Raw genomic sequence first — 24,550 nt, 5'->3', positions numbered from 1 at the left:
TGCCCATACACATAAAATAAATATATATTAATGTTTATAAAAAGAGAGGGTATCTATATATAAGGGTGTGGGTGGGGGGCAAGTAGTCAGTTAAGTACTGCATGGTGGTGTGTGAGAGAGCCATCTTGTGAAGGACCACGAAGTCCAGGATTCTGGGACTCCAGGACTGAATTCAGACCCTCAGGCTGCCAAGCACTTTTACTGGTAGAAGTTTCTCACTAATCTTTGTTTTTATTTTTCTTTGTAGTGCTGAGGGTGAAGCCCAAGACCTAGGGAATGCTAATCAAGTGCTCCATCACCCAGAACCGCACTCATTACTTTCCTTTAAGACACAAGACAGGATGTTGGTCTGCCAACAAACCACCAGCTAGAATGCCACAGCACTGCCCAACTGCAAGTGGCTTACAGCCAGTGTCTATTTGGACTCATTGATACCAGCTTTTTTTTTTCCCCTTCACTGTTAAATTAAGTTCTCTCTTAAAATTAAAAACAATTGCTTTGGCTAACAGCTTATAAAAGCTTATTTGGGAGTTAAAAGTATTACCATAAAAGGAATGGAAGGAAGCACTTGTAAGAAATAGAGAAGCAGGGGGTTGGGAAGAATGCTCAGTTTGAAAAATCACTGGCCTGCAGAGAGAGTCTAGATCTCAGAACCCACCTAAAACCTGGACGAAATAATGTAATTACTGAGTGTGGATCTTCAGGAAGATGGGGAAATCTTAATTAATGACTGTGAGGGAGGGTCGAGGCCATTGTAGGCGGAGCCACCCCTGGGCTATGTAAGAAGCTGAGCAAGCCAGTCTGCATTCCTCCACAGTTCCTGCCTCTGGGTTCTCTTTGAGTGTTTCCATGGCTTTGTTCAGTGATACACTGTTACCTAGACACAGACATGAAAGATGAAATAAACCCTCTCCTCTACACTCCACTGGAGAAGGCAGGAAAATCAGGAACTCAAGGCCATCCTTTGGAGGCCTACTAAGTTTGAGAGCAGTTATTAAAGCCGGGCAGTGATGGCTTCAGGAGGCAGAGGCAGGAGGGTGGATCTCTGAGTTCCAGGCCAGCCTGGTCTATAGAAGGAGATGCAGGACAGCCAAGGCTATACAGACCCAGAAACACATTATTGATTGATTGATTGATTGATTGATTGATGTTTAATGCTGAAAACCAGACTCAGGCCTTCATATACACTAGATGAACACTCTGACAAGGAGCTATACTCTATGTTGTAGTCCACAGTACTTAAGATTTTAAATCAAGCTTTCAGTGCATTAAAATTTTCTTTTTTCGATAAATTTTGTGTGTAGCTCTGGCTATCCTGGAACTTGATTTGTAGACCAGGCTGGCCTTAAATTCAGAAATATGTCTGCCTCTGCCTCTCAGGTGCATGGACCAAAGGTATGTGCCACCACATCCAGCTGTAGTCATGGACTTTATTTACATGTTATGTTACCCTGTTACAAAAAGATCTTGTGGAACCTTACAAAAACAGATAAAAAATACAGTAGAATAAAAATAAATCAGGGTAAAGGTACATGCAAAAAGCTAGAATGAAGCTGGTTAAACTCCATACAAGCGTTTAAAATGATCTCAAACTTGTCTCTGAGCTTCCTATTGCCCTAAACCAAGAAAACAAAAACACGACGACTTCAACAGTTAGTTGGGGGCTTTGGTTTAAAGAGACCTAGTTCAAATCTCACCTCCGTATGCCAGATACCCAACCCTGACCAAACTGCTCAGTTTCTCTGAACTCGAGGTTCCTAATCTACAATGAGAGAAAATACTGCCAATTTGGGGGTTGCAGGGTGGATTAGTATGACTGCAGGTCAAAGTGACTTCCAATTCTAGGAGGTGCTGTGAGGTCTCCTAAAGTCTTCTCACTAAGCCTTGGTCCCACCTCTGCGAGGGAGTTAATACCCAGCCTGAGAGGGAGGAATAACATGGAGGTCAACTGCAAACTAACCCCAGGCTCCCAATTCCCTTGCACCCAGGATTCTGACAGCCACACAGTGCCCTACACTGAATCTGTGAGGCAGCGGGGAGAATACGATTCTCTACCAGATCCCAAGTTGTGCCAAGCTCCACTCAAGGCCTGGGAATCTCTGGAGAGGGATCAGCGATGGAAGCCGAAGCCTCTTAACCTATAGAGTGTTCAGAGGTGCGGGATGAAAGGACAGTTCTCAACAGTCCAGACCCTCCTTCTATGAAGTACCTGCTGCCCAGAAAAATACAACCCAAGATCTGTGTGAGTGCACACATGTGTGGTTATGGTATGTGAGAGAGTGTGTGTGAATGTTTGTATAGTGTGTGTACATGTGTGATGTGTGTGTGTGTGAAGGTGTCTGTCTGTGTGTGTGGTAGTGGGAGCCAGGTTTCATTTAGCAAAAAAAAAAAAAACCAACAAAAAACCCTACATACTTCTCATCACCAACAGGACAAAATCTAATTAGAACCGTGTCAGAATTGCCTTGGCTCTGTTGATTTATACAGTTTTGTTCTAGACGAGGCTAGATGTGGCCTCTCCTTGGCTTGGTGTTCAAAGCTTTATAGAAACTGGCCTCTAGCCCTGGCTATCTTGAATGACTGCAGCAATGGTAACAGCACTATTGGAGCTTGTTACCAGCATGGCACAAAGACAGCAGGAAACATGCTCTGGCAAGCCTTGAACCCCTAGCCTTGCCACAGGATACACTGTTGTGTGATTTTGATAAATTCCTATTGTCCTCGCCTCTCAATGGACCCTTTTGTAGTTTACTTTTCCACAGTATGTCCAGCACACTGATGGTTCTCAGATAACAGTGACAGCTTACCTGATTTGGAAACCTGGCTCTTCTATTACCAGCCTGTGTAACAAGTAAGTTACTTGAGATCCAGTATGACCACTTACAAACGAGGAAACAAACTATGTTTACCATATAACACACAAAGGCCTGAAGGGGCCTGGAGGACAATTGGGAACTATGGCAGGCCCTGTGGCCCACCCCAGGAAACTATGCCACATGTTTACTTTTCAAAACCAGTGTGTCCTAGCGTCCCCTTTTCTCAGGCTGCTGCAGAGATGCCTGAGCACCTCTCACATGTTTAGGCTATGACATCGCAAAACACAGAAAAGACCCACACCCAGGGCCAAGGGAAAGGCTGGGCCCTCCAAGTTCTCTGAAGAGGCTGGAAGAGGAGCCTGTGGTGGTCAGCTGGGTGGGGGAAGCTGGATGTGGCTACCACTGTGAGTCAGACCTGGCTGGGCTGGCTGTCACTGTCCCACTTTATTTCAGGAGCGAGTTATTCCTTAAGTAAAACATCACCCAACAATATCTGGAAGAAAACAAGTCTGCACAGAGCCTGAATCTCCCTACAGAGTATTACAGGGCAGGATTTCATAAATTGGTATTTCACTGAAGGTATCCTAGGAGTAGTCACAGGGCACAAGGAAGTGCCCAGGGTCCAGGAGCAGGGTAGGAGCCAGCAGGAAGACACCCTCAAAGGTGCTGGGGATCTGTTGTTTTGCAGGCTGAATCAGTATGAGGTTTTACCAAATGAGATCTGCTATACCCTGCCCTGTATGACTCTGCCCTTACTCTCAAACCGTTGAGACCTATATTTTCTTTGGTAAAACAAGGAGATGGGCAAAAGAACTTCTCTTTTGAAAAGAATGCCCAAAGCTGCCTTAGGCTGGCTTGAAAGGTCTTGTTCTTAGGGCGATCTGAGTTTGAAGGCTCTGGGAGCCACAAGCGGCCCCAGGGCAGCTAGCTGCCAGTACTGTCTTAAGGTAGCTTATATAGATTTACTTGTGTGTTCACAAACCCAAGTCCTGTCTCAAAGAAAATCCTGGTGCCGATACCCCAATCTACCCTCCCATGCCTCTACCTCTGGGTTTTGTCCTGCAAACTGAGAAGTCTCTTCTGAACCCCTCTGTCCTGTTTCCCTCAGATTCCCAGGCTGCTGAGTCAGCCCACCAAACGACCAGATTTAACATTGACAAGGAAGACAGAGCCTGCTCCATCTTGGGGCCACCCACTCTGGGGACAAAGACCTTACGCCTAGCAATTCCTGAGTGTGAACAGAATAGCTCTGAAGGCCCAGAAAAGGCCTCAGGCTGAAGGCTTTGGGAAGGACTAAGGAAGGAGCTGAGGCCTGGTGGATGGCCAAGGAGAGGGCATGGTACAGAAGTTGAGGTGGAGAGAGCTCAGGCCAGCACCCCACACTGTCAGAGCTGAGCTGCCTATACCTTCTCATCTGCTGCAAAATATGCAAGGAACATGGGGACAAGAAGGAGCTACAGAGGGAGAGCCATGGACCTAGCCAGCATTTGCTTCAGTTGGAATGTGGTTAGACAGAAGAGCAGGAGAGCACAGGGGCTGACCATAGGTCAAGAGGCTCTAAGCTCAAAGTTACCAGCATTCAACCAGAAGAGAGGCCAGGAGCTGCAGAACAGCAATGCATAGGTCCCAAAGACCTCAGGCTTTGCAGAGTTCTGGAAGGGGACTGGAGGTGGGAGGACTGTGGTGAGGTCATCTCATCTGTAAAATGTGGCTATTGTGAGGACATAGCCTGCTCTATTCCAGTGGGATGCTGCTCCTTTGTGCATTAGTCACTTCATTAAGTCACTCAATGGGCTTAAGGACCTCTGCCTTCAAGGGAAGAAGTAGAAAGAGTCAAAAGGGTAAGTGCAGGAGAAGCTCCCAGAACAGCACTGCTGTGGAAGTGAGTGTCACCTACTGGTCACTGAAAACATACTCAAAGCCATCAAAACCAATACCTAGCCCAGGATAGCCCCCAACTGATACTTATATCAATTGCAGGGGTTGCTAGGGATAGCCCCTTTTCCTCCGTTTTTTTCCCCTTGTGAACATAGGTCTCCATTCAGACCACAAAGTGGAGAGTATAGGTAAGCTGGTGGCCATTGTCCCAGGCATAGAGCACCCGCTCCTTGGGGTTGTAGTCAACCTGGGTGGTATAGGAGTACTCATTGAGAAAAGGCAACTGTGGGTGTGCATCAGTGCCTGTGTGGGTGTCAAACGCATAGGCCACTTGGCCTTCATGCTGGTTGTAAGTGTCCACAGTGTAGAGGATGCCACACACCAGGAAGCAGTTCCCATAGGAGCTCCTCCTCAGCCGTGTCTTCCACGTGGTCTCCCGGTGCACGGAGAGGTCTACAGGGTCCAGGCGGCTCAACACAATCACCTCAGGCTGTGTCTCGTCATGTTCATCCACAGCTGGGTAGATGACCCACAGGCCACTCTCATCCACAGCAAAGTCAATGTCCGAGTGGCCACGCCACTTCCAGGGTGTGGTGTCCTCATAGACCACATCAGGCAGCAGGGCCCAGGAGGCCACAAAGCGTTGGCGCAGGTCATATTTGATGATATTCTTGGTGAAGGCACGGTTGTAATAGAAGGCACCCTGGTACACAACGTGGCCTGTGCCTATCCAGTTGTAGGGTAGCTTGTACATATTACTCCATCGGCCTGCATGTGAGAAGTGGGAGGGTCATACCAGGGCACCCTGTTCTGGGTAATTTAACACAACCTAGAGGAACTGTCCAGCCTGTGGTCCTATCTGTGAGAGACTGTTTGGCTTGATGATGGCTGGTCTAGCTCCCTGTGGGAGGTTTCATGCCAAGGTAGGTGGCTGGGACTGTTTGAGAAGGCTAGCTGTGCCGGGTGTAGTGATATATGCCTTTAATCCTAGTACTTGGGAGACAGAGGTGGGTTTCTAGGAGTTTGAGATCTGGTCATGGTGTTTATCACAGAAACAGAAAGCAAACTAGAAAGAACATCACCCACCCATTCACCACAGAGACCACCAAGGACTCACCAGTGTCCAACAAGTACTTTGCACCAAAACTTGACCACATGGCTGAGCCTAGGTCCCTCATCTAGTTCACAAAGATGGTGTCATGAAGGAAGCACTAACATTATCCATGTGTCTGTGAGTCCTGGGCTCCGGATCCCCAGTTGTGACACTGGTACAGGGTGATGCCAACCCTGTGCTCTGTCTTGGACACTTTGCATACACCATTCCTTGAGTGAGGTTTGCTATTCCTCATCTCATTTGCAAAGAGAATGCCTACCTATCTTTCAGTATCCTTAGCCAACGTGACCTCCCTAGGAAATATCGAAGGACTTCCCCTTAACCCTGTCTTGACACTTGCCACATCCACTGGTCTGTGAGCTGCTACAGACGCAGTTGTTATCAGTTTTTAAAAGGATGTTAGCAGCCGGGCTGTGGTGGTACTCAATCCCAGCACTTGAGAAACAAGGCAGGCTGATCAAAGTTTGGGGCCAGCCTGGTTTGCAGAGAAAGTTCTGGGACAGTCAGGGATACACAGCAAAACCCTGTCTCAAAAACCAATGAAACAACAAAACAAAAAAGAAGAGAAAGAAAGAAAGCAGGCTGAGCAAGCCATGTGAAGCAGGCCAGTAAGCAGTGTACTCATAGCTTCTGTATCAGCTCCTGCCTCCAGGTCCCTGCTCTGCTTGAGGTCTTATCCTGACTTCCTTTGATGCTGAACAGTGATGAGAAAGTGTAAACCAAATAAACCCTCTCCTCCCTGAGTCTCTTTGGTCATGGTGTTTCATTGCAGCAACAGAAGCCCTGAGTAAGACGGACAGACATAGGCAGTTGGCACAGAACACTCAGCAAGTGGAAGCTCACTATTTTCCTTGATAGCAAAGTCACACTCATGAGGCAGGACATATCTCCTTTGCCCCTGTATTCAGTTATCAGCAGTGGGTAACAGGATTCTCTGGGCCCCCAGACACCCTTCCCTGGGGTGGGGTGGCTATCTGGAACTAGGGCAGGGTGGATGTTGAAAATGCACAGGAAGGCTGAGTCTTACGGGAGCCCCTCCCCAGGCCACTCACAGCCTTCCCCTTCTCCCTCCCAGCTTCCCTCACCTTGTTTGAAATTTTCCAGGTTTCGAAACTCCACCAGACTGTTTCCGTAGTAGTAGTTGGTGACATAGATCCTATCATCTAGAGCTGCAGGGTCCTTCATCCAGGCCCCTTCATGGCGCCCATAACTATGGTGTTTCACAGGGGGATCCACAGCTCTGAGTGTGCCCTCACAGCTGTCCTCTCTACCTGTGGGGAGCAAAGGGAACATTTGGTACCCAGAACCACTAACTTCGAGCTAAGACAGTTTGTCTAGGAAGGTGATCCAAATCCACGTGTCTCAGTCGGAGGTTCATTGCTAGGAAGAGAGAGACGCCATGACCAAGGCGACTCATATAAAGAAAAACACTTAATTGGAGCTGGCTTATAGTTTTAGAGATTTAGTCCATTATCATCATGATGGGAAACATGTGGCCCTGGAGGACAGGTCTACATCTTGATCTGCGGGCAGCAAAAGGAGACTGCATGCCACACTGATCATAGCTTGAGCATATATAACCTCAAAGCCCACCCCCACAGTGACGCACTTCCTCCAGCCAGGCCACCTCCTAACAGTGCCATTCCCTATGGGCCAAGCATTCAAACACAGGAATATATGGGGGTCATACCTGTTCAAACCACCACACCCACCATCTTTGTTTAGAGACAGGGTTTCTGTATACAGACCTGGCTGTCTTGAAACTCACTCTGTAGACCAGCCTGGCCTTGAACTCAGATCTGCCTGTCTCTGCCTCCTAAGTGCTGGGATTAAATGTGTGCTCTATTATACCTGACTTATCTGACTCCATCTTAATTCTCTCTTGATGGTTTTGCTGGTGACCTCTGGTTTATGAGCAAAGCAATGCCTGGTCACTGGAGAAAGCATGAGCAGTCAGAAGAGGGAACAGACGAGATGCACGCCATTCAAAAACCCAGCATCCGCCATATGTCAGAACACAACAAAAGGGCCCATCTTTGGGAAGCAGAAAGTACAATGGTGGATAATAACAGGATTGAAAGATTTTGGCCAAAGCCTCAAAAGTACAGTTTGGCAAAGGGATGAGTTCGTGGCATTTCTGAATACTTGAAAACTGAAGCTGAGTGTTGTAGGAATGCTTGTGACCCTTCAGTGTGGAGGCTGAGGTGGGAAGGTAGCCCTTGCTGTGAATTTGAGGCCACCCTGGACTTTATAGTTCTATGCCAGTCAAGCTACATAGCAAGACCCTGTCTCAAAAAAGAAGAAAAGAAGAAAAAGAGGGAGGAAGGTCTAAGACAAGTTCTAGTACACAGTTAAATGCACTTCCTTTCCTTCCCTTGCACACTTGTGTGCAGTCACACGCACTGTTAAGAAACTGTGATCCCTCTGAATACATGGTTCTGTGTGTCCTGTTTTCTCCTTCCACTGACGGATGCTCACACCATTAAATAGCCTTTTAATGATGTGACTCTGGGTCCTGCCAGGCCACCAGACAGCTGTGCCTTTTAATTTACTCAACATTCCCCAACCCCCACCCAGCGTCAGCTCTGTAGGTTATTTCCAGTTTTCTGACACCAGAAACTGTGTTGGGAGGAAACCATATTAATCGCAGCTGTTGTCCACATCGTTTGTGGCGTCTTCTGGAAAGACAAGTGTGGAGGAGATGGTACTTGGGCCAGAGTGAGGAAGAAGGGTCTGGAGGCTTACAATCATATAGTCAAGAGCCCTTCAGAAGGACAGATCTGTGGTTTACTGAGGACAGTGTCCACTGTGTGACACAAACTACGGCTATAAACATGGACGTAAAAAACAGCCAGAGTTGGTATAGTTCAGAAGTGGCTGCTCAAGGCCACAAGCTCAGTTCTAAGCAACTTGAAACCAAAACCAAGCAGACTGGAGAGAGGATGTAACGAGAGGTAACTAACATTGGTTGGATTTAGCGATGAGATTCCAGGTCATATTGTAAAGAGAATTTGTTGCAAATATAATTTGTTTCGTAGCCACTTTAAATGTTGGCAGTTCTTCTGTAGAGGATCCTGGGGTAATTGTTAGGCTGAGAGAGGGCAGATGTTCTTTCCCCGACTCTCTTTTTCCTAATCACTCTTTAAAAGCGCACGAGCAGGAAGGATGACTCAGCAGCTGAGTACTTACTGTGCAACCTTAACGATTTGTATGTATCCTAGTAGCCTTGTAACAAGTAGGGCATCCCCACACATACCTGTAACCCCAGCTCTAAGGGGTACAGAGTCAGGAGAGTTACTGGAATTTTATGGCTTTCTGCAGAACCAAGAAAACACAAACCACAGGTTTAGGGAGAAACTTTGTCTCAAAGATGGAATAGAAGCCAGGCATGGTGACACATACCTTTAATCCCAGCACCTGGGAAAGAGAGACAGGTGGATCTCTGCCTCTGAACAGGGCTGGGCTACATAGTGAGACCCTGCCACCAAAGGACTAGATAGATAGAAAGAAGGGCTCTCTCTCTTTCTCCCCCCAACCTCTCACAACACATGCACACGCACACGCACACGCACACGCACACGCACACACATACACACACACACACACACACACACATCTTTTTAAAAATATTAAGAACTAAAAATTTCCAAGTAGGCCTGGGCAGCTGACACATATTCATATCCCAACACCATAGTGTTGCTAAGGCAGGAAAGTATGACCTCCGCTGATACCCTGTCTCAAAATAACAAAAACTCAAGACAACAGTAAAACAAACAAACAAAAACCTTCAACAAACTGATAAAGCTGAAGATTCTAAGAACAAGAACCTAACCAGACATGTGTTGGATTTAGTCTTAAACTGAGTTTTCTGACATGTAGGAGACTCACTCACCTTGGCTGGGGACTTCTGGGTGCAAAGGGGGCTCAGTGGACCAGAGTGTGGTGATAGGGGTTGGGGTGGTGGTGGTGGTGGGGGTGGTGGTAGTGGTGGTGGTAGTGGTGGTGGTAGTGGAGATGTCAGGGGCCAAGTTGGCTCCTTCTGAAGCCTGCAGCCTGACGTCATCATGTTTGGCAGAGTTAGGCTCTGGAAGCTTGGCCTCTATCTTGGGTGGTAACTTCTCCAGCCAGGAGGTACCTTTGAGGGTGTTGTCTGTGGAGAGAAAACAACTCAGTGACTATCTGTGTCTCAGCAGTGCTGGCACACATGTCTGCCACAGACCTTGCATCTCTGACCATGAGGAGTTGAAAGATGGGTGGGTTTCCTAGTGAACAGGGTAGAACTTTCTGACCACTCTGACCTCCCCAACTGGGTGAGTTTTTACTGAGCAAGCCCCACTGTAGTCCCACCTCTGTAAAATGAGTGTCATAACCACAGTGTTGATTAGGGGTAAATGTACTGATTCTGCAAACATGCGGTGCTAAGTGCGAAGTTCCTCCTTCTCCCGAGTGTTACGTACTTTGGTCCTCTTCCGTCAAGCCCTAAACTTAGTTCCAGGGGCAAAACTTCTTACCTCAGGAATTGTAGACTTTATCTCGGTCACCTTCCTGGGGACCTTGATAACCTTGAGCCTCTCTCACCTAGTGTCTATCACCCCAAGAGAGGAAGGGACAGATGCAGCCAGTCACTTCTAGGACACAGATCTCTGGTCTTGCCTCTGACCCTTGCTCACCTCTGACACTTACCTCTCTAGCTATGTCTGCACCCTCCCTGTCTCACCACTGCTGCCAGTGGCTTGGCTGCTCAGGCTTCTCTTTGCCTGTAGTTGGACAGGCCAGTCTGACCCCATACCTGGGACCCAGCAGGAGCAAGCAAAGACCCCTTAGTCAGGGAATCCACAGGGAACATGGCTTCAGCAGCCTGCTGGGGCAGGAAGCTTGTTCCCACGGGTCTTCTTGGCAGAGTCAGATGCCCAAAGCTGTGCCTGGGCAGTGGCCCAGCCAGGGTCAAGGGCCTTGTGTTGTGACCAGCCTGAGCTGGCAGAAATCAAGGACAACAGCTGGCATCAGGGACTAGGGGAGGAGGTTGTACCCTGAAGGGCTAGGACATTAAGGGGCCTTTTCTTTTCCAGTGTGTATGTGTGTGTGTTTAATAAATGTATGAATAAGCCCATGTTTGTGTATGGGTGCACACATGTGCACATGTGTGGGAGGCAGAGGACAACTTTAGGAATCATCCTCAGAAATTCTGTCCACCTCCCTTGAGAAAACTCCTTAGGCTGGACTGGCTGGCCAGTGAGCCTGAGAGATCGTACAGTCTCTGCCTTCCTAGAGCTGGTTTTACAAGTGTGTGCTACTGGGCTGCAGAGATGGCTCAGCAGTAAGAACACTGATCTTCCAGAGGACCTGGAGTACATTCCCACACCCACGTGGGGTTCGCAACTGCAACTTCCTCTCTAGGAAATCTGACACCTTCACACAAACACACACATAAGAGAAATAAATCTTTTTAAAACATTATTTAAAGGGAGATAGGGTTGCTAGAGAGATGGCGTGGCTCAGCGGTTAAGAGCACTGGCTGCTCTTCTAGAGGTCCTGGGTTCAATTCCTGGCACCCACATGGCAGCTCACAACTGTCTGTAACAGTACCAGGGAATCCAATGCCTTCACACAGACATACACGCAGGCAAAACACCAATGAAGATAAATTAAAACTAAATAAGTAACAAAACTCTAAACAAACAACAAAACAAGTATGTGTTACCACACCCTGTATTTTTTAAAATGTGGCTTTTGGATATTATATTTGGGTCCTTATGCTTATGAGGTAAGTACCCCACTGACTGAGCCATCTCAACAGTACGTGTGGTGAGAATTTAGCCTAAGTAAGGTCTTTTTTTTTTTCTTTTTAATATCTAAATTTTTTATTGTCCCCAAATTGTACTTGTGATCAGGGTCTTGTTTCTGGAGCTAGGAAACTGAGGTCTCACTCGTCAGCCTGCTGCACGGTTCCCTTCTCAGACACACAGAAGCCATCCAAACACTTTCTGGTGTCCTTGTTTTTAACTGTTGTGGCTTGCTGAATCAGAGCCGCTGATTTTGAAACAAGTTCAATATCATTTCCTTCAAGGATTAACTCATCCTTCTGGGCTTGAGAGACAGAACAAGCAATACCTGTCCTCATCAGAACCCTGCGGATGTATTTTTTACCCAAGAAATTTCAGATTTCAACCAAAGACCCATTCTCCTGAATAATGACGTTGATAGGGATGTGAGTATCCACAGACCTCATTTTGTGAGGAAAGCCCAGTGTAACACCCTTGATCATGTTCTGAACATGACTGCAGATGCTTCTGACAGTGGCCAGCTCCTTTCTGTTACCCCACCATTTGTCAACACGGAGCCTCTTCTTTTTCTTCCCAAGAAGATGTGATTGAAGCTCCTCACCAGAGCTCCCCTGGGGCCCTTCTCAATGACTGTGCCCCTTCAGAGTGATGTCAACATTTTCTGGAATGTCTACCATCTGATTCCTGAGAATGGTCTTCATTCTCGCAGTAGATGGGGGCAAAAAGAGCCTAACTAAGGTCTTTAATGTGCTAATAAGTATTCTTTCATTCAATCTATCTATCTATCTATCTATCTATCTATCTATCTATCTATCTATCTACACATCCATCCATCCATCCATCTGTCCGACTGCTCGCCTGCCCACCCACCCACCCACCTATTCATCCACCCACCCACCCACCCACCCAACTACTTCTTGTGTTGCCCTTGGCTATGAGTCACATGGAGATATCAAGGACTAAGTTGGCAGGTGAAGTATAGGGTCCTTGGGCTCTTCTTTAGGAAGATGACAAATGAAGGAACAGGAGAGAGGTCGGTCCAGAGGCAAGGGGCTCCCCAAGGGCCCATTTCACCCCCTCCCCCAGAACCCCATACTCTCCCACCTCTACTGTCTCAGGTGTGGCTCCTCCCATTGGACTGTAAGATCTGTCTAAATCACCTGTTACCTGGTCTGTAGCTGACCTGCAGCAGATCCTTGATCAAAAGAAAGTGCAGAAACTCGAGGTACTGAAGGAGAAGCTCCTCGATTGCCTGTTAGCTCCCCATTAGCAACACTGCCTGGGGGCTTCTACCCAGTGTATGGTTGAGCAATGGATCCTAAAATAGTATACAGTGATGCTGAGATCTGTGGCCTTGTGGCTGCTGAGAAGACAGGTGGATCTCTGGAGGCAGCCATCCTTCAACCAGGCCCCACCCCCACTCACCAGCGGTGGCCTTGGGTGCTTCCTGTCTGCCCTCCTGTCTGCCCGCCTTGTAGTAGGTGAAGCCTCGGATCACTGCTTGCTGCTGAGCTAGGGCACGCGGCCTGGCTGTGGGGTGGGGTATTCTGCCCTTGATGCTGTCCTTCCTCGGCTTCTCCACCTTCAGCAGCTTCTCCTTGGGAGGCTTTGCCATGCCCTTGTCTGAGAAACTCTTCTGTATGCTGCCGTATTTGTTGAGCTCTTTACCTTGTCCTCCAGCTGTGTCCTGGGAGGAACAGAAGTGTCAGACTTGGGTGACAGTAAACATGATGGGCTGGGAGTCACAGAAGCTCAGGAGCTAGAGGGTTGTGAAGTTCCAGAGCAGAAACATCCACAAGTTGTTTGCCTCTGTCTTATCACTCAGATTTCCTCTGCAGGCTTGAGACCCATTCCGGTAGGTTACATACTCATTTCCAAGTCCTGTCCACTTGCTTTGTTGGCTCCTAGGAAGGCCTCCTAGCCTTGCCTCTCACTCACTGGTCTTAGATATGGAAAAGGGAGAGGTTGTTAGGTTGCTTTACAGAGTACCCAGAACGTTCCCCTTGTTAGCACTGAAATCCCAGCATCTGAGCAATTCTGTCCCATGTGGGTCTGGCTACCACGAGGGAATGCCTTGTCTAACATTTTGTGAGCCTCATTAATTTCACTTCCTACTCAAATGCTCTGAGGCTGTCTTGGCACAAGAACACAGGGCCTGTGACGCCACCCATTGTGTGACAGAAGCTCGGGCAGATAAGGCTTGTACAGTATCTGACGCCATCTGGGCAGCTGCCAAAGTGAGACTCGCAGTTGCAGAGCTGGCATCTCACTGAGCAGGCAGCCAGCTCAGGGCCAAGGCACAGGTTTCCTTATGCTTTCTTATGTCTAGACGGTCACCAAAGGTGCCACTATCATATCGTCAGCACAGGAGGCTGCAAGTTGAGGAGGAAGGGCTGGGACCAGGCAGTCACGTAGACTGGCTCCAGCCTTGGCTCAGCCACCCCCTCTCCCTATGACCTCTGTTCATGTTTCTTCATGTACCAAGTAGGCAGGGGCCAATCGTACTTGTGGGCTGAACTAATACTGTATGGGAGGAAGTAGGGTTCAGAGGAGTCCTACAAATATCACCAGAAAATGAGGCCACTGGGTTGTGTCCTGCCCATGGATGACCGATCTGAGGGGTACTAAAAGGGTGACTACTTGCTGCATTCTGTACCAAGTGGCACATCCTGAGTGCCAACAGAGGAAGGAACCTTGATATGGGCTGTCTACCCACAGACGCTTACTGGAAAGTGGGAGGGTCACTGTATCTGTCCACAGGGGTATGCTGGCTGTTATTTCCTTAACTTGACAGTCTGGGAAGAGAGAGTCTCAGTTGAGAAGATGCCTCCATCAGACTGGCCTATAAACAAGTCTGTGAGGCATTTTCTTGGTTAGCGATGGATTTGATGGGGCCTAGCCCACAGTGGGTGGTGCTATCACTAGGTGGGTAGCCCAGGTTATATAAGAAAGCAAGGTAAAGAGGCCAGTGAGCAGTGTTCCTTCATGGCCTCTGCTTTAGTTCCTGCCTTAAATGTCTGCCCTGACTTTCCTCAGTGATGCAGTGTGGGCCTGAGAGCTATAAGACAAACTAAACCCTTTCATACCTGTAGATGGTCCTACAACTAACTCTTCGTATTTTGATGTTAATTCCACTTCCCCAAGAAGGGCTGCCTAGTGACTTACTCAGGACTTCATCAGACCCTGCCCATTTTAATTAATAAAACAAAGGCGAGAGCTGGTGATTGGGCAGGGGAAGGGAGGTGGAGAGAGAGGGTCAGAGGTGAGAGGACAGTGGAGAATCAAGAGAGAAAGGACCAAGATGGAGATTGGGAAGGATGAATTGGATTCAGGTGGACTTAATTTGCATTAGGTAGATATGAACATTTTAAGGATTTTATAGGTCTTATATAGAAGAGCAGTTTATCTTTGTCCATTGATTTAATCTTATGGTGTACAGGGTTTGTGGATTGAAAGTTTAATATATAAACCTCTATGAAAAGCTATCGGGCCTTAGAGTCATGTTTGTGCAGGGCAGAGGGGCAATTTTAACCAAGGTTGGAGGCAGTCATTCGGGTGGAGTGAGAGAAGGGGTGGCTTGGACCGAGTGACAGAGTCTGTGCGACCGGCTCTGTACTAGAAGCGATTGAGACCGCAGGGGGCCGATAAAGAGATAAGCCAATTCCAATTTTAATAATTATTATAACACATACCCACATTGCTTCTGGCCAGGGTCTTTATCATGGCAAAATTTCTGAATGCAAATTAGACCAAGGGATCTACTAGAAAAGGACATCTTGTCTACGTAACATGCTATTCACCATGGGTGAAATGATATTAGTCTTCAGGGATCCCTGAGGTACCATTTACCCTGCACCCACCCATGGGCCTAGCCACGGCAGGAAAGATTAGAAGCAATGCTGCAGGAAAACTGGCTTGCTCTTCTAGGGCCAGCAGGGAGGTTCCCATAACCTTATTTCCAGTACTTTGGGAACTGGGAATAAGAGTAAATACCCAGTTTAGGGCCCAGCCACGCCTCCGGACTAAACGTGCAAGTCTGCTTCAGCTTATCTGTGCTAGCAATAGTAGACACTCGCCCAGCTCTCATCCTGCGCAGCACGGGCTCTCCTGCTGTGTTTTTCCTCAGGCCTCTCTTAAGGCGCCAAACATCCAACCCTGTCTCCTCAAGCCTAGCCACCTTCTGTCCCTGTGATCAGAGCCAAGGCCTCACCTGAGCCTTGCTGTCGGGGCTTGAGGCTGGGGCAGCGGCAGGGACAGCGGCAGGGACAGCAGCTGCATCCCTCTGCAGTAGCTGGAGGCCCAGGCTAGACAGCTCCTTCTTGATGCTCATCATGATGGCTGACTGGTTCTCGTAGCTCTTCAGTTGCTCACTGAGCTGGCGTACGCTGTCTTTCACCACCTCGTTCTCCAGGCTCAGGTTGGCCTTGATGCTCTGTGGGGCAGGATTCATGGTCATGTTTGGCCCTGTTTCTTCTGAGCTGCCACCCTAGAAAGGGTACCCCAACTCGACCATCGAGGCTTCAGGGGTGTGGATGTAAGTGGCAGTAGTGAACAGGGGTGGAACCAAGCATGCCCTATAAGACCTTGTAGTTAATGGCTTTTGTTAAGAGAAAATGAATGAAAAATATGTGTTTATATTAATAAATGAAAAAGATGTGAGTAGGCCAGGCATAGTGGTATACACCTCTAATCCTAGCACTAGGGAGGCAAAGGCAGGTGGATCGCTGTGAGTTTGAGGCCAGCCTGGTCTACATAGGGAGTTGTAGGACAGCTAGAGCCTCATAATGAGACCCTCATTTTAAAAAAGTCCCTCTCATGTTTATTTCTCAGTGATGACATTGTTACATGTTTTCACAGTACGGATATATATATATATATACACACACACACACACACACATATATATATATATATATATATATATATATATATATATATACACACACACACACACACACACTTATTTTCAATGCTTGGATTTCACTTAACAGCCCATTTTTGAACAGTTCCATATCTGTCCACAAAGCATTCCCCACTCCTTTTCATAAATGCACAATATGTCACTATATACTTAGGCCATAATTTAGTCAGTCTCTATGGATGGCCCCTGAAAGTCTGTAGTAATCTGTTAATTCAACATTATTTTTTCAGAGCTGGGTGTAATGCTGGGTTGTGATCCCAGCACTCAAACCAAATCTGCTAAAGAAACAATCAGCAGACTCAGAGCTCTGAGGAACTGGTTTGCTTTTCCAGAGATAAGAGGAGGAACGGTTGGAGGAAGAGAGCCGGCAGTGTGAACCTGAAATGCACAGGTGAGACTGTGCCCAGGAAAAAGTCTGAGGTCAGCTTCCCTAGCTGGCCTGAGACCAGACAGCCAGGAGGACATACTCCAATAGGTTTCAGATAATCTAAGTGACTGTGACCTCCAGCTCTGGATTTAATCAGAGGTTAGCATTCCCTCCTGTGCCACAGGATGCCCAGTTACCGCCTCCCTCTGGAAAGGAAGCTGGGAAAGGAAGTCTCGATGCTTGCTCCTGGCAGCTGCATGTCCCCAGACCCCTGGTGCTCATCAGAGGCCGGATGCAGGAAATGGGTGGAGGCCAGGAGATGCCAGGAGAGAGGCAAGCTTTGAACCTTCAACCTGGACCTCCAGGCTTGTCCAACTGTTCTTGTCCTGAGAGAGTAATCCTGTAGCATACACAGTCTGTGCAGTCTGTAGTGCCTTTTCTTCCACACAGGTAATAATGGAACTGTCAAACCTGGGGAGGTTTGACCATTCCTGCTTACATTGTACCAACCCAGAGGCACCACTGATATGGTACTTCTCTGTGAATGGTACCCAGTTCAGTGTGGACCCTGATGTTAGCAGCACCCCTCAATACTCCTTTTATACTACCAATGAGTATCTCAGCCTGCTCATCCAGCCTTCAGGTCCTTGAAACCCAGACCTCTTCCCCAAAGGCAGGACTCTGTAGCCTACAGCTCTCTTCCCAGCTCCTTGCTGGAGTTCTGCTTCCTGTGGCCACCAAAGTCAAACAAAGTGGTCCAGGCCCCTTTGGATACAGCTCTGGGCCCCTGGCACTGCCCTGCCCTTACCTCCTCCAGTGTATTCATCTGGGAGGCCACCTTCTGGATGTAGGCATGTACTTTCATCAGATCCATGCTGTACAGGGCACCCTCCAGGAGATCCACCATTGACTGCAGCTAGAGGTGGTGGGTGGAGTTGGGAGACAGAGGGTTAAGCAAGCATATGAACACAAAGACCAGAGGACACACAGGGAGCTCCACTTCAGGAAACAACCCCAGAATCCTAGAGTCTCACGGTGGCTACTTGGACTCCAACCTGCTCGTAATCACAGGACAAATAGCACATTAGATTTTATTGAGGTGTTTTGCAAATATGCATATTTGTTTTCTTTTCTCTTTTCTTTTTTCTTTTCTTTTCTTTTCTTTCTTTCTTTTTTTTTTTTTTTTTTTTTTTTTTTTTTTGAAGTACTGGGGATGAATCTCAAGGCCTCCTACACACTAGGTAAATATTTCACCACTGGGCACATCCCCAGCAGAAAGAGATATATGTGAGTGAGATATGTATGTATGTTATATCTAATTATAAATATGTTTGAGATATAAAATTAAATAATTACAAATATATATGAGATATATAATATATAATATAAATATAATATATACTATAAATTTAGCTTCTTTGTGATGGGACCATTCAAGTTCTTCTCTGGTAAAATATTTTGAAATAGACATTTAACTATTACCTCCCACAACCACCCTTCTGTATGACGGAACATGGGGAGCTCTTCCTCTGGTCTGTACTTTGTAACCTGATGGCATCCTCTCTGTACGCGCCTCCCTTTTGAATGACACTTACAACCGATAGTGTGGGCATCTCTAAGGCCAGTGTCCTGGTTCCTGAGGAGCCGGGTTGAATCTGACCCTTGGCTTGGGGCCACATCCTTATTTGGGAGGTCTCCACTTGTGGCTCTGCTTTGTATAATTCGTTACAGTGCCTCTGGGGAGTGAGTTTATAATGGGCTACTTGGTCATGAATCACTGGCCAAAAGGCCTGCTTGTTTCAATTGATTAACCCAACCCAAAGTATGGGCCTTTTTATTTTTTTCTTTTTTAGATTTTTAAAATTTTATGTGTATGGGTGTTTTCGTGCATATGTCTGTGCACCGTGTAGGTGCTGTGGAGGCCAAAAGCAAGTATTGGGTGCCTTAAATTGGAGTTACAGATGGTTGTGAGCTACCACGTGGATGCTGGGAATCAAACCCTAGTCCTAGGCAAGAGCAGCCCTTGTTCTTAAGCAGGATCAAGCTGAGCTCTAGAGGAGGAACATACACATGCATTGCGCTGGGGACAGGACATTCTGAGCAGAGGGAGCTGGGGTGAGCTGTGGCTATGGGTTTATGCTTCTCTTACTTCTCTGTGAACAAACTGCTGCCTGTGGCAAAGTCAGTAGAGAATGGGAGAAGACGTGTTGGCTTTTCATGTTTTGTAGTCACTTGGCAGAGCAATTTTATATGTCTTGACTCTCAGAAGACATTGGATTTAAAATTTAGCATGCCTGCATTGTCTTCCTTAGTTCTTCCCTTCCTTTTCCCTCCCCGGATAACGCAGGCGAGCTCAGCTGTGTAGGTTATAGGTCAATGTTAGGTGTCTGCCTCCATCTTATCTCCTGAGACAGAGAACCTGCAGGTTGCCATTTTGTCTAGACTGGCTGGTCCCCATGAGTACTGGGTTACAAGCATGGGCCTCCATGCCAGGCTTTTATATGGGTGCTGGGGACCCAAACTCAGGTCCTCATGCTTGCCTAGCATGGGGACTTACCTTGATGGGAACACTTCCCACAAGCCCCTCTCCCCAGCCACTTCCTGTTCCTGTCCCTCCCTCTCCCCCGTCTTCCCCTTTTCTGTACTGAGGATGGAGCCTATGTCCACTAAACAGACACTATACCGCTCAGCTACACTCCCAGCCTCATTTTCCTAAAATCTATCTCTAGAGTGTTTCATGACGCATTAGGCCCTGGTAGACTGTTTGTTTGTTTGAAAACAGGGTCTCACTGTGTAGCTCTGGTTGTCCTGGAACTATCTAGACCAGGCTGGCCTCAAACTCAGAGAGATCCACCTGCCTCTGCTTCCTAATGTAACGCTACTCTTGGACACTGACAAGACTTTTTTTTTTTTTTTTTAAACTTCAGTTTTCATTGTCATAAAGATTTATTTTAGTTTTTAATTGTGTGTGTGTGTATGTGTGTGTGTGTGTATGTGTGTGTGTGTGTGTGTGTGTGTGTGTGTATGTGTATGTGTGTACATGAGTGCAGGTACAGTCAAAAGCCAGAAGAGGATGTCAGATCCCCTGGTGCTGGAATTACAGGCAGTAAGCTGTTGAACAGGAGGGCTGGGCGGAGCAAAGAGGTCATAACTGCTGAGCCATTTCTCTAGCCCAAGCTCGCACAATTCCTGGCCCAGTACAGAGCACACTGCCCTTGTTCGTCAGCAGCTGTGTCCTCTGGCCTGGCAGCTCCTCAAGGATGACCTATGTCCAAATAAGCCATAGCTGACCTATGTCCAAAAAGAAAACGAGGGAAGTAGTGAGAGGTATTTCTTTTGACCAGTCTACCCAAGGGTGGGGGGCAGTACCGTCTCCTGCACAAGCATGCAGTCTAGGCCAGGTCATGGCTGTAGTTGTTACATGGTCCAAGGGGCTGGTATGAAAAGGTGGGCTGCAAGGCAAGCTCTGTACCCAGGGGATCTTCTTAATTTCCTCCCTAAGATGTTCATACAGAACCTCCTGCTGCTGAGGGCAATATAGCCAAATGAGTGGGAGAACCCCTGTGCTGTAGGTGATCTCTCCTGCCTGGTGTGGGTAACTCTATCTCTAGGGCCAAGTTAAGACCATATGCACAACATTATGTCTGCCATGCTCCAAAAAGACCTAAGGGACAATGGATTGGTGGGAGACCCTCAGCTTAGTGACCTTGTAGGTAGAAGATAAAACATAACAGAGAATTTGGGGCTCAGCTTAGTCCTGTTGCTCCTTTCTATGGTTTCAGGCAACTTGCCTCCCTTCTTTGGGCTCAGAGTCCATTATAAGTAAAACTGGCCCCATAATCTCCCTTTCCAAAGCGTTCCAGCAGGGATGACATGAGGCAGTGTTTAGACAGAGGGCCCTGTGCATCTTCACAGTGAGCATGCTCATAACTCAGCTGTAGAAGCTGGGCATGATAGTGTATACCTGTAATTTCAGCACTCGGGAGGCTGAGGCAGGAGAATTGCTGCTACAAGTATGAGGTCAGTCTGGGCTACAGTATGAGATCACGGACCCACAAACTAAAATAGAAACAACAGAACCTCCAGTTATTAGACCACTGATTTGAGAAGAAACCAGGTTTGCCCCTGTAACTGAAGACAGGCCTTTGGGTTAGATGCCTGGAATCCACAGAGCTCTGGGGAGGCCCCAGGGAGACACTGCTATCCAGGCACTGCCAAAGTGTTAGAAGGCCACTTAAAATGTGCTGCTCCTTCCAAGTTTGATAATTTTGGCATCAATTTATGTAGTATAAAAATAAACTTAAAGTTAAATTTAAAGAAAACATTTTCAGCCACATGTTGGAAACAGTACTCCATGGGTCTCTTGCTTCCCTGTACGTCTTGCATGCAAATGAGCCAGCCATCTTATTTTGTGAGTCATCTAGTTAGGGAAAGCCTTAGGTGATGAGACAGCATTTTCCTGCAAGGAACGATACCAGGTTAGTTCTCTGAGCTCACGACTCCTCTATTTCACATCATACTGAACACACACTGAGTTACAGTGTGCTGGAGCACAAGTCAGTGAAAGAGAAGGCAATTATCTGAGAGTCATGAGGTCCTTTGTGACCCAGAATGCTGCGTGTGTCACCAGCATCCAGGACTCCATCACTTGTAAGCTTATAAACACGGCAGCATCTCAGACCCTTTGTGGTCTCTGATACCAAATAGGGTAATGAGATGCATGTTTGGAAGAAACTGTAAGAATAAAAGACTTTCAAAGATATTGACAGGGGGACAGAAAGATGGTTCCACAGTTAAGACCACTTCTTATGCTTACAGGGGACCTGGGTTCAGCTCTCAGCACTTGTAACTCCAGTCCCAGTGGATTGATTCCCTCCTCTGGCCTCCATGGACTTATAAATATATAGGTAAAATACTCATGTACATTATTTTATAAAGCTATGGGCGGGGCTGTGGTGGTGCATGCCTTTAATCCTGGCACTTGAGAGACAGAGGTAGGTGGGTCTTTGAGTTTGAGGTCACTTTGGTCTATAGAGTGAGTCACAGGGTAGCCTGAGCTAAACAGAGCAACACTGTCTCGGGGGAAAGGAGATGGTGGGATGAAATATTCTGGCCCTTTAGAAGACCTAACAAAGTGGTCCTTTAGAGAAGGACAGAGGAATGTATGGATCAGATGTATGATTTGGATTCAAATCTCAGCCCCACCAAGCCCACGGAATTCTGGCCTGGTACTGTATTGTCAATACTTGGTAAGCTAAGGCTGGAGGATCAGAAGGTCATCTTGGGCTACATAGGAAGTCTAAGGCAACCCTGGTATATACAAACTCCTACTTCAATTAAAGTTAACAAATAAAAGTAAGCCTGGTATGGTGGCCCATGCCCATAATCGCTGAACTCAGGCAAGCAGAGGCAGGAGGACAGCTGCAAATTCCAGGCTAGCTATCCTGGTATATATAGTGAATTCCAGGCCAATGTGGGCCACAGAGTGTGACCTTGACTCACAAAGCAAGACAGAACAAAACAATCAAGTGTCCCAGTATTTATGCTACAGCTAGGTGAAGTCATATAAAGTGATTTGGGTCATACCCAGGATGGTGAGTGATGGCTTCATGCAGGAAGTCTCAGTTTTCCAACCTGTGACACAGATGTCATGGGAGAGCCAGGCTAACGCCCTCACTGTCAGCCTACCTTGAGGAGCTCAGGTGCCTGCTTCTTCAGTTTCTCCATCTTCCACTCGTTCTCACAGGGGTTGAGTGAGGAGGGCGGTGCAGTGCAGGAGCACCGGCAGTCGGCCCCTGAGCTCAGTGTCTCCACAGTGTAGAAGTCCTCTACTCGTGCGCGTCCACTTCGCACCCGGCTGCATGCATCCTTGCTCAGTGGTCGCATGATGCACTTGCAGCGGCAGTCAGAGCCTTCTGAGGTCATCCGCACCTGGTCCAGGTCACTGAACACCTGCAGAGGGTAGGCAAGAGGGGCTCTGTTTGACCAGTGCTATGAGAACAGACCTGGTGTGTGGGTTAATCCAGCCTGCTGGTCTCTGGATAGAACTTAGAGGTAGTGGAGAAGGAACCAGGGACTCACAGCGGTTTTATCACAGTGACAGTTCAAATGCTAAAACCTGGTTGTGGAAAAGTCCAACAGGTCTCCATTTGGCTCTCTCCTTTAATCCCAGCACTCAGGAGGTAGAGGCAGGTGGGTCTCTGTAAATTAGAGGCCAGCCTATCTACATGGTAAGATTCAGGAGAGCCAAAGCTACAGAGTAAGACCCTGTCTCAGAGACAGACAGACAGACAGACAGACAGACAGACAATAATAAGAAGACATGACAGGATTTAATAATTGCCTGGAAAGTGATATCCAAAGACTTGTGTTCATAACAGCTATGTTCACAATAGTCACAAGAGGAAACAGCACACGTATCCAGCTACTCAACAGTGACTCTGGCATCTACACAGAATGAATTTCAGCATCGTGAATCAACCCTGAAAGCTTCTGCTAAGTGAAAGAAGCAGGATCTATGGGGACTAGAGAGATGGCTTTGGTTCTCTTTGGCTCCCAGCACCCACGCTGGACAGCTCACAAACCTTCTGTAAGTCCAGCTGTAGGGGACATGACTTCTTTTGGCTTCCCATGGCACCTGTGCTCAGGTGCACATACCCCACCCCCATTAATACATTAATTAATAATTAAAAAACAAACCTTACCAAGGCAGATACAAATGATTCCTTCCTGTATGATTCTATTCCTATGAACTATCTGTATTATGCAATTCAATAGAGATAGGAGGCAGATGAATGGTTGTTAGGACTTAGAGTGAGGGGAAAGAGAGACAGCTTTCTTTTTGTGAGTAAAAGCTTTCTTTTGAGGAAGTAATAAAATTTCTGAATGTTTCTGAATTATACACTGCAAGATGGTCAAGCTGGCCATGGTGGTATGTACCTACAGACAGTCCTTGTAACTTGGGTATATATCAAAGCCCTATCTCAAACACAGACCACAAAACGGCATTTTTATTTACTTTACACAATAGTGAAAGTACCTTTAATTGAACACTTATTGTAATGCATCATGTCCTTTTTTGTTGTTCCTAACTTTTATTTATGAATTAATTCAAGACATTCCAGACCAATTGTCTTAATCTTCTTCATCTTGGTTAATCTAGAAATAACATAGCTCACAGTTCTCTTTGCTGTTGGTGACAACATGCAACAAGTCTTGAAGCTAGTTCTTCATATATTTCTTGATGAGACATTTCAAATACCTTTTGGAGAAAGGCCTTTTCAGAAGTGACAGAGGTCTTGCTCTTGCTCACTTCGATGGTCATAATCCCTCTACCAAGAGTGCAAACTTTCCTGTTCACTTTTGATTCTCTCCTGGAGGAACTGTTCCAATTGGTAGCACTCACATTCTATCCTCTACTGGGTGGGTCCAGTCAGGAGTAAGCTTCAAAACCCTACCTCCTCCTCTTCTCCTTCTTCTTTTCAGTTCCCCTTTGCTACAAGTTTTCCACAGGAGCCACAGTGGCAGAGGAGGCAGAAAGTGCATCATGTAGGTTTTGTAATGGGTTTTGATTCCCAGCACCATGGGTTGTTTACAACCATCTGCAACTCTTAAATTCTGGGGATCTAATGCCCTCTTTGTCCTTGGGTTCTGCACATACCTGCTACATAA

At 47.1% G+C, this 24,550-nt stretch overlaps 1 protein-coding gene and 1 pseudogene across 2 annotated transcripts; both read right to left on the bottom strand.

Moving 5' to 3' along the window:
- Window positions 1–1,426: 1,426 nt before the first annotated feature.
- Window positions 1,427–22,825, bottom strand: OLFML2A (olfactomedin like 2A). The gene is made up of 7 exons (XM_080928126.1): window positions 22,568–22,825; window positions 17,688–17,795; window positions 15,802–16,023; window positions 13,017–13,278; window positions 9,701–9,958; window positions 6,894–7,079; window positions 1,427–5,462 (listed from the first exon to the last, which is right to left on the bottom strand). Exons 1-7 carry the CDS (start codon window positions 22,802–22,804, stop codon window positions 4,858–4,860), a joined length of 1,878 nt encoding a protein of 625 aa, XP_080784252.1. The 5' UTR covers window positions 22,805–22,825; the 3' UTR covers window positions 1,427–4,857.
- Window positions 11,732–12,292, bottom strand: LOC308429341 (large ribosomal subunit protein uL6-like; annotated as a pseudogene). The gene has a single exon. The product of its transcript is annotated as a large ribosomal subunit protein uL6-like (transcript).
- Window positions 22,826–24,550: the final 1,725 nt, after the last annotated feature.

Source organism: Micromys minutus, assembly GCF_963924665.1.
Source record: "Micromys minutus genome assembly, chromosome: 13".
NCBI lineage: Eukaryota > Metazoa > Chordata > Mammalia > Rodentia > Muridae > Micromys > Micromys minutus.
Note: the sequence above shows the minus strand (reverse complement) of the source record. Positions and strands in the feature narration are given on the sequence as shown.